General features: G+C 43.3%; 1 protein-coding gene across 1 annotated transcript; it reads left to right on the top strand.

Moving 5' to 3' along the window:
• Positions 1-3,786: 3,786 nt before the first annotated feature.
• On the top strand, positions 3,787-10,602 carry LOC127001295 (tubulin alpha-1 chain). Its single transcript, XM_050865694.1, has 5 exons — positions 3,787-3,954; positions 6,906-7,128; positions 7,515-7,687; positions 7,825-7,953; positions 9,671-10,602. The coding sequence occupies exons 1-5, from the start codon at positions 3,952-3,954 to the stop codon at positions 10,493-10,495; spliced, it is 1,353 nt and encodes a 450-aa protein (XP_050721651.1). The 5' UTR covers positions 3,787-3,951; the 3' UTR covers positions 10,496-10,602.
• Positions 10,603-17,500: the final 6,898 nt, after the last annotated feature.

The following is a 17,500-nucleotide window of genomic DNA, read 5'->3' as shown; positions in this document are numbered from 1 at the left end:
ATACTTCAGCAAGACCTATGTAAAACTCTCCTTACTGAAGCCTCGGAGAAAGACGGAGACAGAACTAGAAATGAGGTACACATGATTGGGGCACACACACACACACACACACAGAGGGCGGTCTTGTTTGACCTTTTGACCTTAGATTCCAGACACAGAAAGCGAAGAGTTACGAAAAAGTGTCCTATTATTTTTTTTGTAATATAAAGTTTAATGTGTTTATATGCTCAGGTAAACGTCATGTATGGGCTACATTTATAATTTTAGTAACAAGATTAATTTATATTTATTTTATCTCTCTCTCTCTCTCTCTCTCTCTCTCTCTCTCTTCTCTCTCTCTCCCCTTTAATGTAAGCGATTGACGCCACTTGTGAATGTTGCAACCAGCGTTTATACACACACACATACACACACACACACACACACACACACAAACAGTATAAAGATAACTTGGTGGCACAGTTTTGTTTTCAGTCTTCTTTCCCTCCTTCCATCTACTTCACACATATAATGAAGGCAAGACATCAAAAATACATTCAAAACATTTCCTCTGCTTCGTTTGAAAGTGAATTAGTAACATTATAGAGCTTCTGTTGGTGTTGTTGTTGGTGGTGTTGGTAGTGTTTGTGCTCCTGCTGTTGTTAAGGCAGTTCTGGTTATGTTGGTAGTGGTGGAGTGTAGGAGAGAGAGAGAGGTATCCGATGACCCCACCTTCTATCTTCTCTCCTGACTATTCCGTCAGTGTGTGGGGGAAGTAAAAAGGGTGGGCGAGTGTGTGGGCGGTGTTGGTGTGTGTGTACGGTTTGGGGACTATGCACGTAAGGGGGTGGTTGGGGGTGGGGCTGGGTTGTCGGTATGTGTGTGTGTGTGTGTGTGTACGGATTGGGGACTATGCACGTAAGGGGTGGCTGGGGGCTGGGTTGTCGGGATGTGTGTGTGTGTGTGTGTGTGTGTGTGTGTGTGTGTACTGATTGGTGACTATAAACGTAAGGGGGTGGGTGGGGGTGGGGCTGGGGGGTGGGGTGTCGGTATGTGTGTGTGTGTGTGTGTGTACGGATGTGGGACTATGCATAAGGGGTGGTTGGGGTGGGGCTGGGGGCTGGAGTTGTCGGTATGTGTGTGTGACTGGAAAGCCAGCGATGAAGGTGTAGTAGCCTTTGCCGCCCGCCTCCAGCTTCCTGCCGACCACTGATGTCATGCCGCCGCTAAATATAGATGATCTCACACACACACACACACGCACACTTCCTTAGAAAGTTCGATCATACCAAGATTTGCCTTGGTGACGAAGTTGAGGAGAGCATCCATTCCATGTTTGATCTGTTAATACTCAGACATTCATCAACTCATGAGAGGAACGTTTGTCTTCATCCCGTATATGTATGCTAGTATGTATGTATATATGTCTGTCTGTCTGTCTGTCTGCATGTAATGTGTATGTTTGTCTGTATGTATTAATGAGATGAGATGAGATTTTTAAACGTATTCCAGTTAACCTTCCTGCAAAGTGCTTTTGTTGGCTAAGGAAAAGTATGTTCATCTAATACCATGAACAAATTGATTACTTTGTCAAATCCAAGAATAATTTAGTTATGAAGAAACCTGCCGTGTTGTAGGTTTATCTTAAATACTGGAAAATTTGATAAAATCTCCTACTACTACAGGGTCGTAATTTCTGGGGGGGCGCTAGAGGCTATACCCCCCCCCAACGTTTTCTATATCGGCATCAAAATGCTCCTAAAAGTGCTATTTTTCAAAACATTTCCCCCACCTGCATATGATCGCTTTATACTTCTACTACTGCTACTACTACTAAGCTCTCTCTCTCTCTCTCCAATAGCCTGTCCAGCTATTCATTCGTCCGTCCATCATCCCCCACAGGTCAGTATAACCAAACCTTCAAAGTCGGCTACTTTTGTCTTTGTGTTTAAGAGAAATGGTAATGACGTTTGTGCTCGAGGTAATGGTTAATGTTTTACAGGTATTATTTTTTGTGTGTTTCAAGTTTCACTGACATTATAAAGTGTTAATTAAACTAGATTTTGAATGGCATCTAGTTTGTAAAAGTTTCCTTTACTTTAAAGGGCTCTGTGGTGTGAAGTGGTTAGCGTGGCGTGGTCCTGTGTTCGAATCCTGGCCCTGTGTTCCGGAGCAATGGGTTCTTACCCACTAGGGGCCACCACAAGCTCAGTTGTCAGTGCGATTAAGATGAGCACCGCGGCCATGCGCAGCTGACAGATTCATGTTTCCATCAGGCTAGCATTATAAGCAGACAAAAACTATATTATAATTGAGTTATTTTATAATGCACCTGAAATTTATATATATATATATATATATATATATATATATATATATATATATATATATATATATATATATATATATATATATATATATATATATATATATATATATATATATATATATATATATATATATATATATATATATATATATATATATATATATATATATATATATATATATATATATATATATATATATATATATATATATATATATATATATGTATATATATATATATATGTGTGTGTGTGTGTGTGAAACCAAATCTAGTATTGTTTACGTTGACGTCAATATCGGATTATAAATATTTTGGAATAACAGAATGCATTTACATTTATTTTCCTATTTTCATCATAAGCTGACACACGCACTACGTGGAAATTGTCTTACGAGTTTATGACTCAGTATTGGAGACCTTTGAGACAGCAGCATCAGAGTAATATTAGGATTCAGAATATTTTCGTAGTGGCTCCCTCCCCACCTTGGCACCAGAGGGCATTGGTCAAGCTTGGTGAGCCGCTTTGCTATCTAAAACGTATGCGAAGATCTTCGGTATAGTACGCTGTGTAGACTACCGGAATTATAATTTCTTTGTCGGATGAGGTTGTCTGTGTGGGTTTGTTTGATTAATTAAAAACGGTTTGCACGCATGTAAAAAAAATTCTGTTTAACTTTGTTACTCAGCTGTTTGGCATGAGGTGCGCCCTCGTGTATGTTGTGTTTGTTATAATATTGTTTGCCCTGTATGTAAAGTCTGCTTATGGCACTCAAGTGAATCGCAGGCTAGCGTGGCAGCAGATCTGGGGTACCGCCTTCATAGCCGTCTGCTCGACCATGACCATTCACTTCATGACTTGGGGTGACTAACCGGGTGAGTAAAACTTGTAAGCCCTTACTTACAAGCAGGTAGAGTCAGCTTGTTCTTTTGACAGCCAATAACTGTATGTACTACCATGAGTATTCCACCTACAAGGGTGTGGAAAACAAATTTATATGTAGGCCTACGGTACCTTATCAGCATAATTATAATGCTATTGAAATTATTTCATGTTCTCTGCACGAATATCATATACGTTTGGTACTTCGATCAGCTTGTTATCCAATATGAGTATTGGTAGAAAATGTATTGAAAAAAAAAATGTATTTAATAAAACACGTAGTTTCAGTTATAGTACTACATGTCAGGGAGTTCTCGTCGCCAGATACTTCTACTATAGGAATATATGAAGTGCAAAAGTGGCACTCCGGTTATTCTATCACAGCAACCGCACACTGAACAACCCCGTCACTTCCGGCCACAGCAGTGTCGCATATCTTCCGTTTAGTCTATATGATCTCTTGCTATCTCTATACTCTGTATAGGAATCCAACTTGAAAATACGAAGGGGGACAGGGAATGACCTCATTTAGTGCTTTCACAAACGTTGATGCAATAGGAAATGTTTCCTAGATTTAGATAACAAAAATTTTCAAATTTTGTAGGTTGGCAACGCCTGCGCGCGTCTCGGACCGAGGCTATATAAGCAGCAGAGCGCGGCGCCGCGCCTCAGACCAGACCAATCGCGGGAACGCCAATCTACGCTCCTGTGAGACGGTTCAGCTTTCAACCTTCCATTTTTGAACTCCTGGAAAGCTACAACCATGGTGAGTGTTTGTGTATTGTGTTGCCACCGGCAGGCCTATTTGTGACGCGGGGTGACGCGTATCAGTCCAGCAGGCTTTTGATTGACAAAACATGAGGTGCCGAGGTCCGTTTGAATGCCGGTGTCGAAGGTTGGCTGTCAGCTGACCTGTGTCGCGGCCTGCAGGCACGGGGGAGTGTATGAGGGGACACGGTAGTCCGGGGGGCAGGGCGTGCCTTGGGGTACCTGGCAAGGTGTTAAAATATGCGCAGGGTTGCTTCCCACCCCGCGCGGGCCCCTCGCCGCCACCCGCCACACGTGGCGGGCTGCTTCTCAATGCCGTTATGCCTGCGCGGCCTTTGCTTGTCGGCGGTGCTTGGGTCACCGGCGCAGGGCTGATGACAGACTCGTGCCACAAATAGTGAAATGTACGGTTGGGGACGGTAAATCATATCACTACCATTGCCCACCCCACATGTTATCGACGGGCGATATTGTCGTTAGAATAGATATAAGTACTTGTAGGGCGGGTTAGTTCGTTTTACTCCAGCACATTCAAATTTCAATAAATTGAAAATTTCGATCATAATAAAATGGGGAGGGCACAAAGAAAGGACAAGGGAGGGGTGGGCAGAAGGTAAGCGGGAAGATGCGAGCCGCCGGTAGAGTGGCGAGATGAGAAGTGGAGATGGATAGACTGGGGAGAGGGGGTTGACACTAGTTTAGTTGCTTCATGGACCATCCTCCCGCACGCCACGTGGAGGCTCAATGTTCGGGGTGGCTGGCTCTTGATTGAAAGTAACCTCGCTAGCGAAGCATTTCCGTCAATGCGGGTTTCTTGTTATAAACTCACCGCGTTGTGGGTTACGTTACATGAACCGGATTATGAATAGTGCATCTACTGTTGCTTTGACTCACTTTAAAGCAGAGTGAAATATGTTTTGGGAATGTGTCTACTCTTATATATTTGGAATCGCTGATGGATAAGCCACTGAAGTATTCTCTAATGGTTCAACTGCAGACATTTACTTTGAAGAACTGGGAGATCTCAGTCATTTAATGTCTTTATACGGCTCCTTTTCCAAGTTTTTAATTCGTCAGAGTTAGACTTTTCGAACTATAAAGGTGTCCTCATTCGTATATGATTTTTAGCTCGTCGATTATTTCTTCAGGCTTTCAGTGTCTGTTAGAGGTATCTACTTGGTTTCTAACAACCCTTTTCTAACCTCCATCCCCCAGAGATATTAACTAAACTTACTTCAGCATTGACAAACATCCGGACGAGATTCTACTAGCCAGCCTCACTTCCGAACGCTGATCCTCCGCGTGGTGTGCAGGCTGGGGTTCATGAAACTGCTAAACTAGTGCGCCGTGGTGGAGAGGAGAAAGCTGCCGGGGTGATGGGACGCATGACTGAGGGCCGCGTGACTCAATTTCCTGCCCTGTGTGTTCTGGAGTGAGCTAGACCAGCAACCAACTTTCACGTCTTGTTGGGGTTGCTTGTATTCTGTTATGTTGCATCATAACGATCCGTTGTTGCCACGACGCTAGCCAGTGGCTTTCAAAGTGGCCTTGAACACGTTGTTTTCAGTCTTACTTAGATCGTTAGATGTACTATTACACATCTGTTAGATGTAGGTTAAGAAGGCTGAGCAAGATAGATCGTCGAGGGTAAAAAGGATAGCCAACTCGGGTAACCCTGAGCCAACTGTCATAGGGGAGAGGGAAAGTCCAACCGTCAGTGGGGAGATACAAAAGGCCAGCCGGTATACCAAGGAAAACGCTGGAAGGAGAGGGGTGGCAGGGGACCGCCGATTACAAACTTATTTTATTTACTATAGCGGCTATGAATACAGTCTAGGTATATGGTGGAAGACTAGGGATGGGAAAAATTGCTTTAACTCTGTAGCAGGAAGGAAAGTTGAGTGATGCGATAACCGCATGGTAACTGATGCCAGAGAAAGGACGTGGCCCTGCACTTCCTGTCTGTAATGAGGTCTCCGGCTGTGGTTGGCAGGAAGGGCTCTGAGGTTATCTGTTGGGCTCTCAAGTGTTATATAATTTATCAGAACTTAAAGTGACGACAGCGTCAAATATAAATTAAGGTAGTAATAATCCACCCTTAGTGGCAATAAATAAGTTGCATGTTTTTATCTGAAACTAAAGTGTCAGCAGAACCAAAATTTTGAGTACTGGTCGTAAGGCTTCAAAGACGATTGCATTCAATGTTAACCTTTTATTTATTTATTTATTATTATTTTTTTATTATTATAGTTAGTGTTGGGTGTTGAATCATCAGTGTATCCATTTATTTAGTTTCCTGTAAGGCTTGAGGGTCTTAGGACAAATTTCCACTAAGATAAAGTAGATTCTTGAAGTTAACAGTGAAAGGTGAATTCACATATTTCGGACGGTGGTCATGATGATCGTTCCCAGCCCGTTTTGTCGCAGGGAAGTGATGTAGTGTCATTATTTATCTTGGCTAATGGCGCCCCCTCATCTTTGACCTTCTTTATAGTGAGAAGTCAGGGTTGACAGGATGTGGGCAGGTTTAGGGCACTCGGCGGTGACCGAAATATCCGAGCTGTGGCTACGGGAAGGGCTCGAACCTGCGTCCTCCGTCGCGTTATGGACGACGTGGGTTCGAATCCGCCATTACTTTGGGATTTTTCAGTCACCGCCGATTGGCAAAAGACTACCCACACGCTGTCCTGAAGACAACCTATCAACCCGGACTCAAAAATTCAGTGAATCAAGAATGAGTTCAGAGGGGCAGCACGGGTCGAGAAAAGATTGCGCCACTTTAAACTTGCCTTCGCCGCAATGGGCTGGGGTCGACCAAGAGTTCCTACCGGGCAAAACACATTTTTTAATTTTTTAATTTTTTTTTTTATTGCTTTTAATTTGTGCCTATCAAGAAATTTTGTAATGGTTGTCCGGAGTAACAGCAATTTAATCGTCATCTTTCCACAGCGTGAATGCATCTCAATCCACGTGGGCCAGGCTGGCGTGCAGATGGGCAATGCATGCTGGGAACTGTACTGCCTTGAGCATGGTATTCAGCCAGATGGCCAGATGCCCTCTGACAAGACCATTGGTGTTGGTGACGATTCCTTCAATACTTTCTTCAGCGAAACTGGCTCGGGGAAACACGTTCCTAGAGCAGTGTTTGTGGACTTGGAGCCCTCAGTAGTTGGTATGTATAATGATTCAGCATATATGGATGTATTTAATAGGTTGAGGAATTCAGATAATTTTGAATAATAGGGATTTGATGAACTTCAATTATTAGATGCCAAAAGTTTGGAGTAAAGAATAAAGTTTATTTTAACTCCTTTGAGTGGGATGCTGCAGTATGTCTTTGCCCATATTCTCAAAACTTTTTGGGGCTTGCACCCAATAATGTTTTTGTAGAGGGGGTTTATTCCTTGGGTTGATTTATGAGCCTAGTAATAGTTAAGCAAGGCTTCTGCACCATGAACATGAGTCATAAGAGCCCAACAAATCTTGTGGCCTTTGATATTGTCAAAAGCATCTGAGAATAGGAACCTTTTCAAATATTTATTTTCCATTGGCTTCCAGATGAGGTGAGGACAGGCGTGTACAGACAACTCTTCCATCCTGAACAACTTATCACTGGCAAGGAGGATGCTGCTAACAACTATGCACGAGGCCACTACACCATTGGGAAGGAGATTGTGGATGTGGTTCTCGACAGGATTCGCAAGCTGTCTGACCAGTGCACAGGCCTGCAGGTGAGTGGTTCTTTAATTTAGTTAGTGTATTTTAACTATTCTTAAGTGTAGACAAATCTTTTTTTGTATATGGACTAAACTGCATCATATTTCATGTTCAGGAATGGTTAATTACTGTAGATTTTTTTTCTTGGCAGGGCTTCCTCATTTTCCATTCATTTGGAGGTGGCACTGGCTCAGGCTTCACATCTCTGTTGATGGAGAGGCTTTCGGTTGACTATGGAAAGAAAAGCAAGTTGGAGTTTGCCATCTATCCTGCCCCTCAGGTGAGTTATGATTTTTCTTATTTTATTTATTTATTTTTTGGTCTTGGATTGATATTTGTCTTGATCAGTCCTTTTCCTCCATGCTGTACAGGGGGCTTTATTATAAGTGTGTTAGGACACCAGCACAGGTGTCCTGCGCATTATTAGCCAGATCCAGGAGAATGGCGTGGCATATTTTGGTCTGGTGGTAATAGGTTTGTAGGAGTTTCTCTGCAAGGTGTAGGGAGGCATCACAAGTATTTTTTCTCAAATGAGGATTTAGTTCATTGTACAGCACGTGCAATCAAATTTTAGATCTAGGAAGTAGACAATGAACATTTTGGTTTGAAATCTATTTCTTACATACAGGCTAGTAATTTTTCATAAATTGATTGGCTACTGATTCAGAAGTGTATGCACCAATTTACAGTTTAATGTCTTGTATGGGTATCACTGAATGCATGTGTCAAATCCACAGTTACTGCAATTGACTTAATCATGATATTAGGAACCCCCTGTTATTTGACTCAAAATACTACTCTTTAGTGCTGTTTTGACAGGAAATGCCTGCCATTGTTACATAATTTTTGAATTTCATGGCAGGTATTGGTTTAGAATTGTATGTCACTGTCGCTAGGGCTGCTGGAAACTAGTAGTGGAAGGCACTGCCTTGCATTTTTGCAGTCTTAATTGTCTTATACAAGTACCATTACTACCATATCAACCTGTAATTTGTTTAATCTAGATACATTTTTTGTCATTCATATTGCATTTATTTATGTATTTCTTACCCCATGCACCTCATATATCACTGTTAGTCCTTTTGTGCCATGCAGATTCTTTATACCATATGTTAAAAGCACATGGCTCTCATCTGTAATCTGTACTCTGCTCGGCCAAGGAGAGTTGGCTTGCGTACCCAACCAAGGAGGGTAAAGGGGGCAAGTTCTCCAGAATAGAAGAAGGATGGATATGTAGTAATGCACACTAGAATTGTTTTGGTAGTACCTATAAGTGTGCCCTAATGCACTCGTCAACTAGGAACAATCTACCCATTAGGTAGACTTTGGGTATGCATGCAATAAATTTGATTGTGAAAAAGAGGGTAATTGCCAAGATTATTTCTTGCCAGCTCTAAGCTGTATACAGTATTTAAATTTTCAAAGCTTTCAAACTAGTGGCACATTCTTGCACTAGTACTTTTAAGCTAATATAGATTTTTAAAGATTAGATTTTGTCTTAACTGAAATTTTCACCAGGTGTTTGCAACCAGAGTTCAGCCAGCAGGAGGGATATAGTTAGAACACCCTCAATGATCCTGGCTGCAAAGTGGTGGCACCTCGGTGGTGTAGCTATTAGCATGCTTTGCAAAGAATCCACTGGGTCTGGTTCAATCTCTGCCCCGGGCAGTCAAAGCCCAGTTCACCTGTGGTTGGTTCATTCCTTCAGGTTAGTTGATTGGTACCTGAGGAAAGTAAACTGTAAACAAAAGGTGTCAGACTGTCCCTGTCCCAGGATAATGAGTTCTTGCCCATAACACGCCCAAAGGACCAGTGAGATTGAGTTGAGCAACAGAGCCTCATGCAAGCTTACTCCCCCAGTTTTACTGAAGTTTTTGTTGCAGAATCACCTTAGATTGTGTTGGCCATTTCAGAAAGACCAGTCTTCAGTGTAGATTTTTCATCATATTGAGAAAGTAGCAAACGTCAAAAAATGTTTCCTTTTTTTTACCTTGCAGGTTGCTACTGCTGTTGTTGAGCCATACAACTCCATCCTGACAACCCACACTACTCTGGAGCACTCCGACTGTGCCTTCATGGTAGACAATGAGGCCATCTATGACATTTGCCGCCGTAACCTGGACATTGAACGCCCATCCTACACAAATCTCAACAGACTCATTGGCCAGATAGTCTCCTCCATCACTGCCTCCCTTAGGTTTGATGGGGCTCTCAATGTAGATCTTACAGAGTTCCAGACTAACTTGGTCCCCTATCCCAGAATTCACTTCCCCCTGGTCACATATGCACCAGTGATCTCTGCTGAGAAAGCTTATCATGAGCAGCTGTCGGTTGCTGAGATCACAAATGCATGCTTTGAGCCTGCCAACCAAATGGTGAAGTGTGACCCACGTCATGGCAAGTACATGGCTTGTTGCCTGCTGTACCGTGGTGATGTCGTGCCAAAGGATGTCAATGCAGCCATAGCTTCCATCAAGACCAAGCGCTCCATTCAGTTTGTGGACTGGTGTCCCACCGGGTTCAAGGTTGGCATCAACTACCAGCCACCCACCGTGGTGCCCGGTGGAGATCTGGCCAAGGTGTCCCGTGCTGTCTGTATGTTGTCCAACACCACGGCCATTGCTGAGGCCTGGGCCCGCCTAGACCACAAGTTTGACCTCATGTATGCCAAGCGTGCCTTTGTGCACTGGTATGTGGGTGAGGGCATGGAGGAGGGAGAGTTCACAGAGGCTCGTGAGGACCTGGCTGCCCTGGAGAAGGACTACGAAGAGGTGGGGATGGACTCTGCCGACGGCGAGGGCATGGAAGGGGACGAATATTAACTTCTCCCTGCATTTGTCACTGACTTCAGTGGAGATTTAACATTCCAGTCATCTAAACAAAATTCCTTTAGAACACATTCCAAAAGAAATAAATTTGAGATGCTCTGTATTGAAGTTTGTTTAACATTTCATAATTATGGTTGTTTCACTACTGCCAAGAAAATATAAATGGATATTCTTAGGTTTTATTGCCAACCCTTTCCAACAATAACGCCTTATGTTTGGCCCACGATCCACAACAGCGATGGAGCAATTATCTATGGCAGCAGCCAGACCAGTTCTAGAGCAGGTGGTGCTAACAATCCATACTACCAGGGCACCTTTGTAATTAACCCTGGCGGTGTACATACAGTGTTAGGACTTTGCAAGCTAGAGCGACTTTGATGAACACATTCTTTAATGGGAACAGGATATTGACATGGAAAGACCCTACTGGAGAGTTAAATTAAATCTGGGAATCCGGACATAAGGAAGGGTGTAATCACTAAATTCAATCCGGAACTACCGATTATTAAGAGATAATGGAGGCTATAACCAAGAGGGAGAAAGTTGAAGGATTTTATCAATTTAGAAAAAAAGTAATTTGTGAAAATGTAGACAAAGTAACATGAAGCTTCACTAGAAATAGAAGGAAAAGCACCTATGAACAACGTCCTTAACGTTGACGGTCACGGTCAAAACAGGATAAGGGGAACCCCGCCTTAATTCAGCATCGTTGTCTGCATTTATCAGTACCTATTTGTGTATGGTCAGCAACCTTGCATAAGTCGCTGATTATACCGTAGTCAAGATCGTTAATGTATATGATAAACAGCAATGGACCCAAAGCTAATCCCTGAGGGACTACACTATAAAAAAAAAATATAGTAACTCTGGCCCAATCCGAGTTATTAACATTAACCTGAACCCTCTGTCTTCTGTTCCTAAGCCCCACATCTATCCACTTCAGAAGTTTGTCCTTTGGGCTTTTATTTTAGTGAAGTCTTTGTTGTGGCACTGTCGAATGCCTTACTATAAAATTCAAAATAAATAAATTCAAAATAAACTTCCACAACGTCAAAAGATTAGTTAGGCCTCTTCCATAATGATGGAGAGAGACTTTCTAAAGATGCTGGCCAGTGGCCCGAAATTGTCTAGATACCTTGAGAACCCGCGGTAAAATTTCACCTGGACCGAGCGACTTGGGTTTTCATTAGTTAATCTATCACTGGTTTTTCTGACATAACATTTTTCTTCCCTTCCCGGCTTCAGGTAAAGACGACGTGTTTTCATTTGTAAATATAGACAAGAGATGCTCATTTGATATTGTGCTTGTGTCCTTACTGTCGAGGTGCCTCCCGTCTTGTTAGAGATACGCCAGTCCTCGTCGACAGACCGACTTGGTCGGCTCGGCTGACGTCAGCCAATAAAGTCGGTCTGTCGGCACCCTGCTACGGGCCGCTATATGAATTGGCAAAGGCCCGTGCTTCCTCCTTTAAGGAGAGAGCAATCTTTAAACAAGCAATTTATAATGTCCTGTTGTGTTTTACATAATTAGTTAAAGTAAAACATCCAAAAGAAACCTGGGAATTGAGAGACATTGTTTTGCATCAATAGAAACAAATGGCAACGTCACGAGTAGTATCAAAGAGGTAGTTAGGGTTGCGGGAAAAAAAAAATCCACCGAATTGTAGTGATTAAGATGAGCAGGAGGATAATTTGCTGAACATCCCAACGTAGCCAAGAAGAAAACTGAAGGGCGAACGAGTTGGGGCAGAACAGTAAAGCCCACCTATAGACCTAATCAAATATTCAGGCGATTTCATTTTAAAAATACCAACTTTTAAAAATACCAACTTTTTTTTTTCAATATTTGTCGGCACCTCAAGGGTGGGGATACGGGCTATATAGAGCCCGCCAGGGTCAAGCACATCTGTCCTTCCGGGGAGGGACCAACGGCCCTTGTTGGGTGCCGGCTCATGAAGAGGAGGATGCCGACAGACCGACTCTATCGGCTGACGTCAGCGGAGCCGACCAAGTCGGTCTGTCGACGAGGACTGGCGCGTCTCTTACCTAACTTGTACAGTCATCCTGCAGTAGTTGAAACAAAAATTCAGGGTAAGTTTTCAAATCTTCAAATGTTATTTAGAACGTTCTCCCTTATTAACAGTCAATGGCAAATCATGGGGTGTACGTATACCTTGTACGTACTTTTAAGTGTCTTTTACGCTCCTCTTTTATAGTAGTAGAGCGCAAACATATACAACATCTACGGAATGCACGGTGACACTGTTGGGAAGTTCATCTGTGGCCACCACAATATAAGCAGTACCTCCCTCGTGTGCTGAGACAAACTGATATTGCCAGCCACCATGAGTGAGTGGCATCTACGGGCCACTGAAAGAGTCCCGTGTGCGGGCAGCATTAGTAAGAAGGGCTGAGAGAAGTTATTGCTTTTAGCAGCAATAAAAATATTCTGACCTGCAACATTTTGTTCGTAGATTCCATCATCTGCTTAAGATTGTTACCCCAACAATTTTATCGTTTTCTAAAACAAGTTAGTTGAAGGGCAGACTATCACTATTTTATTTATGTGTGTTCTGATTACATCGTTGTTAAATTTATATTCTTCATCATTCAAGGAATTTTCTTGCGTGTAGTGAATGGAGAGCATATATATATATATATATATATATATATATATATATATATATATATATATATATATATATATATATATATATATATATATATATATATATATATATATATATATATATATATATATATATATATATCAAATGACTTCATGCGATATGGTGATGTACCACAGTAACACGTACCTAGTGTGCAGGGATCTTATAATCGGTAGGTTTGGAACTCTACTCACTGGTCTGAGATGAAGGGAGAAAGTAAGTTTCCAGTTATTAACTAAAGCATTAGAGATATTGGTTGATCCCTTGAGGTCTACGGTATGGCTTTAGGTAGACCAAAAAAAAAAGTTAAATCTGTTCTTTTGAAAAGTAGTGTCTCGAAATCCATATATTGTGTACCTTTACCCTCAGTGATCGACTTTAAACGGGATTTATGTATCATTCCGCATATGTATTACACCCAAGGAACCGAGCACCTATCTCAGAGACACGTCAGTCCTCGTCGACAGACCGACTTGGTCGGCTAAATTTCGATCGCCGATAGAGTCGGTTTGTCGGCACCCTTTGGCAATGGCCCGTGCTCCCCCGTGCAGGGAGGGAGCAATCTTTTCCCTCTTTAAACGGGCCGTCTTCGGACAAGGGCCCGTTTCGCCAAGTGATACTTGGGGATAAATCTTTGAAGAAGCATATCTATCTTCATCAACTAGATCTTATGGTAAGACAAAGCTTATATATATGAAAGAAGTAGGTCTTTAATTACAGCATACTTGATAAACAAGGTAATGCTAACCAGGTACATTATGCCTTATTGTTAGATTCTTTCTTATAGTGTAGCTCTACAGCCCGCATCGACGCCTATCGGAAGATAGGTTTATCGTACTGTAGTGCCCGAAAAATAAGCCAGAATAATTTAAAGTGAAACATATAACCTTAACATCAGAGAGCAAGGTGAAGCGAGCCCGTATACATTATCCATCACGTATTCCCAGATGTGTCGTCCGGCCAACCTCTATACAGACACACAAACAAAAACAAACAAACAAAAAAAAAACAAGTGTGTGTGTGGGTGGGGGGGATACCTGATGGATACGTACACTGGCTCGCCTCGCCCTGCTCTCTGATAATCGGGTACATGTTTCACTTTAAATCATTCTAGCCTAATTTCCGGGCACCACAGTATCAGCAGAGTTACCCTTGAAATCTCTAAGGGGAGCCTCCTTCACTGCCATCTGCCGAGGAACACGGAAGAACCTCACGCGGCTGTTCCCTGAAGCGGCTGGACCCCCATGTGTGCGGCAAATTCAACGTGATAATATTTTCGCCTTTCGTGGAACTAGCGAACACAATGCCTACGTGGACATGCTATTAGAACTCCTCAAATAACTATCAGGGGTGTATAAACGTCAAGGGATGAGGATATAACGAAGAGTGAGGCCTATCGAGCCGTGCGGAGGGAGGCACCGGATAGAAGGAACAGCGGGCTTCAGTGTGTCAGATGTGAGGCCAGTGTGAGGAGGTGCGTGTGGTGCTGGTGAGGAGGATCAGTGAAATAGACTCTTAATTATCGTGATACTCTGTTCCGTTCTGGTGCTGGCGGCGAAATTTTGTCTTCCTCCAAAGGTAAGTCGCCCGGTAGAAACGCGTTGACAGTGCTGGGGAGGAGAAATTGTGGGCGGGAGTTACATTTGCGGGCACGGCGGCTCTGGCTGGCTGGAGGGAGGCTGCCGGGCCGCTGGGAGGAGGAAGGAAGAACGGAGGTGATGCTGTCTGTCTCCTTCACCTCCTCTCACCTTCCTCGTCCACACGGCACCAAAACCCAGTTAATGAAAGACACTATTTTCTTTCTCTCGCTCTCTCTCCTCTACTTGAATTACCGCATTTTACTTTATACACCATTCTTGTAGTCCTGTATTGGTTGGTTGGTTGATTGGCTGACTGGCTGGATGTCCATTCCCTAAGTCCTTTATTGGTTGGTTGACTGGTTGGTTGTCCATTCCTCTCGTCTTGTATTGGTTGGTTGAGTGGCTGGGTGGTTGGCTGGCTGTCCACCATTCCTGTATTCCTCTGTTGGTTGGTTGACCGGCTGTCCTGTGTGTCCGTGTGTACGTGTGTTCCGGTGTCTGGAGGTATTTGTGGCCCGATGTGGCTGGGTGTGTGAGGCTTCAAGATCATGTGTTGGGCAGGTGCAGGCGGGGTGAGGGGGGAGAGTGGCATGATTGCATTCCACGGGGCGCCGCTACGTGGGATGGGGTGTCCTGTCATGTTAAAGGAGAGGACGAGGACGAGGTAGATCATGCACTACTCATAGCTTTGGTTATATGTTGAGTGCGTGATGCTGCCTGCGTGGGTTATATTATACAGGTGTGTGTGTGTGTGTGTGTGTGTGTGTGTGTGTGTGTGTTAAGGATATAAAGTAATAGTTTCCCTATGTTCTTATTACCTAAGAGTAACAATGCCATACATTGATAAACAATCTAAATAAGTATGAACCAGAAAGACTACATGAATGGTGAATATTGTAAAAAGAGGCAACGAGAGAGAGAGAGAGAGAGAGAGAGAGAGAGAGAGAGAGAGAGAGAGAGAGAGAGAGAGAGAGAATTCATTATTTCATGTGTAGTGGTGCTAGTATTCCCAAGTTTAATCCCTCTCTTCCTCCTTTCTTATCTTTCTCTTCCTCACATTGGCCTCCTTCTACCCCCCCCTCCACCTCCTCCTCCTCCTCCTCCTCCTCCCCCCTTCTTCTTCTACTACTACTACTACTACTACTACTACTACTACTACTACTACAACCCCCCACCACCATCACCACCACCACCACCACTTGTCATGTACTCCTCTCCTAGTCATAACTTTGCCCTAAACCGATCAGACACGTACTACTACTACTACTACTACTACTACTACTACTACTACTACTACTACTACTACTACTACAAACCCCCACCACCATCACCACCACCACTTTTCATGTACTCCTCTCCTAGTCATAACTTTGCCCTAAACCGATCAGACACAACATCTTCCTACGTGAGCTAATAGTCAAAGGGATGTAGTTCTTACTCAAAGGAAGGGGAGGCGAGTGTAGCAGAAAGCACCGATAAATTTACTCCTAAAATTACCAGCATGTCATCAGTTAAAAAAAAAATCTTCCCTCCTTAACCTCCCTTGAACGAAACATCTCACCGAACCCAATATCGACGCTTGTTTCCCTCCCATTAGCCTAAGGAAGTGTGATGATTGACTGGCGAAGAGGAAGGACAGTCACTCCCTCCGTTCCTAGGCCTCCTTACCAGAAATGTGAGAGAGAATGAATGAAAGCTAAAGCGGATACATGCTGCTTACTGTAAATGGCATGTGGTTTCAGTAGTGTTCGTATTGGTTCATGTACTGAGGGGTGGTTTACCGTGTGATGGGGGCGAGGGTAAGGCATCCATGACTCGGTGAATTAGTATAAGCTTGCACATGTTTTATCTCCAACCGTCTGTTAAGTGCGACGCGACCAGGAGGAAGGAATAATAAAAATAAATAATGATGAAAAAAAAAAGGATATTAAAAGATCCACCTCAATACAGCAGATGAAGAGGGAGAAATACGATGGAGTAAAACGACGATTAGTAGAAGCAAGAGAGAGAGAGAGAGAGAGAGAGAGAGGGTAAAAATAGCCTTTGACTAGTGCCAAGAAAACGCAACTCTGAACTGCTTTGACAAATAATACAAAAAGAGCGGGAGAGGGAGTTGAGTTTCCACGCCCTTACCACCGTAAAGGAAGTGCATACAAGATCAATACTACTACGCTGGTTTATTTTCTCATCGTAAAGGAGAATAAAAAGGAAATATTACGAGTTGAATGCGTCGTGGTTAACTGCTTATGTGTGTGTGTGTGTGTGTGTGTGTGTGTAATTCGCGGGGTGGAGAGCTTTAGATAAGATTATTAAGAGAAAGCGACAAGGGAGGGTAGTTTATATCCGGTGTGGGGGGGTGGGGTGGAGAGAGGGAGTTGGGAGGGATAGTACTGGTTGTGGTGATATGGTGCGGTGCGGTGTTGTATTGAGGTTGTAAGAGCAGACATGTTATAGTTGTAGTAGTAGTTATAGAAATGGTAATGGTGAGTGAGGTGGAGACAGGTAGTGTGGGGGTTGTGGTGATATGGTGTGGTGCGGTGTTGTGTTGAGGTTGTAGGAGCAGACAGGTTATAGTAGTACCTAGTAATGGTGTTGGGGTGGAGAGGGATAATGTAATGGTAGTACCAGTTGTAGTAGTAGTAGAAGTGGTGGGTGGATGTGTCGTGGTTATAGGAGCAGACAGGTTGTAGTGGTGGTGGTGGTGGGTGGAGTTCTGTGTCGTGGTTATAGGAACAGATAGGTTGTAGTGG

Source organism: Eriocheir sinensis, chromosome 20 (genome assembly GCF_024679095.1).
Source record: "Eriocheir sinensis breed Jianghai 21 chromosome 20, ASM2467909v1, whole genome shotgun sequence".
Classification (NCBI taxonomy): Eukaryota; Metazoa; Arthropoda; class Malacostraca; order Decapoda; family Varunidae; genus Eriocheir; species Eriocheir sinensis.
The sequence above is the reverse complement of the archived record's forward strand: the minus strand, read 5'-3'. Positions and strand labels throughout refer to the sequence as shown.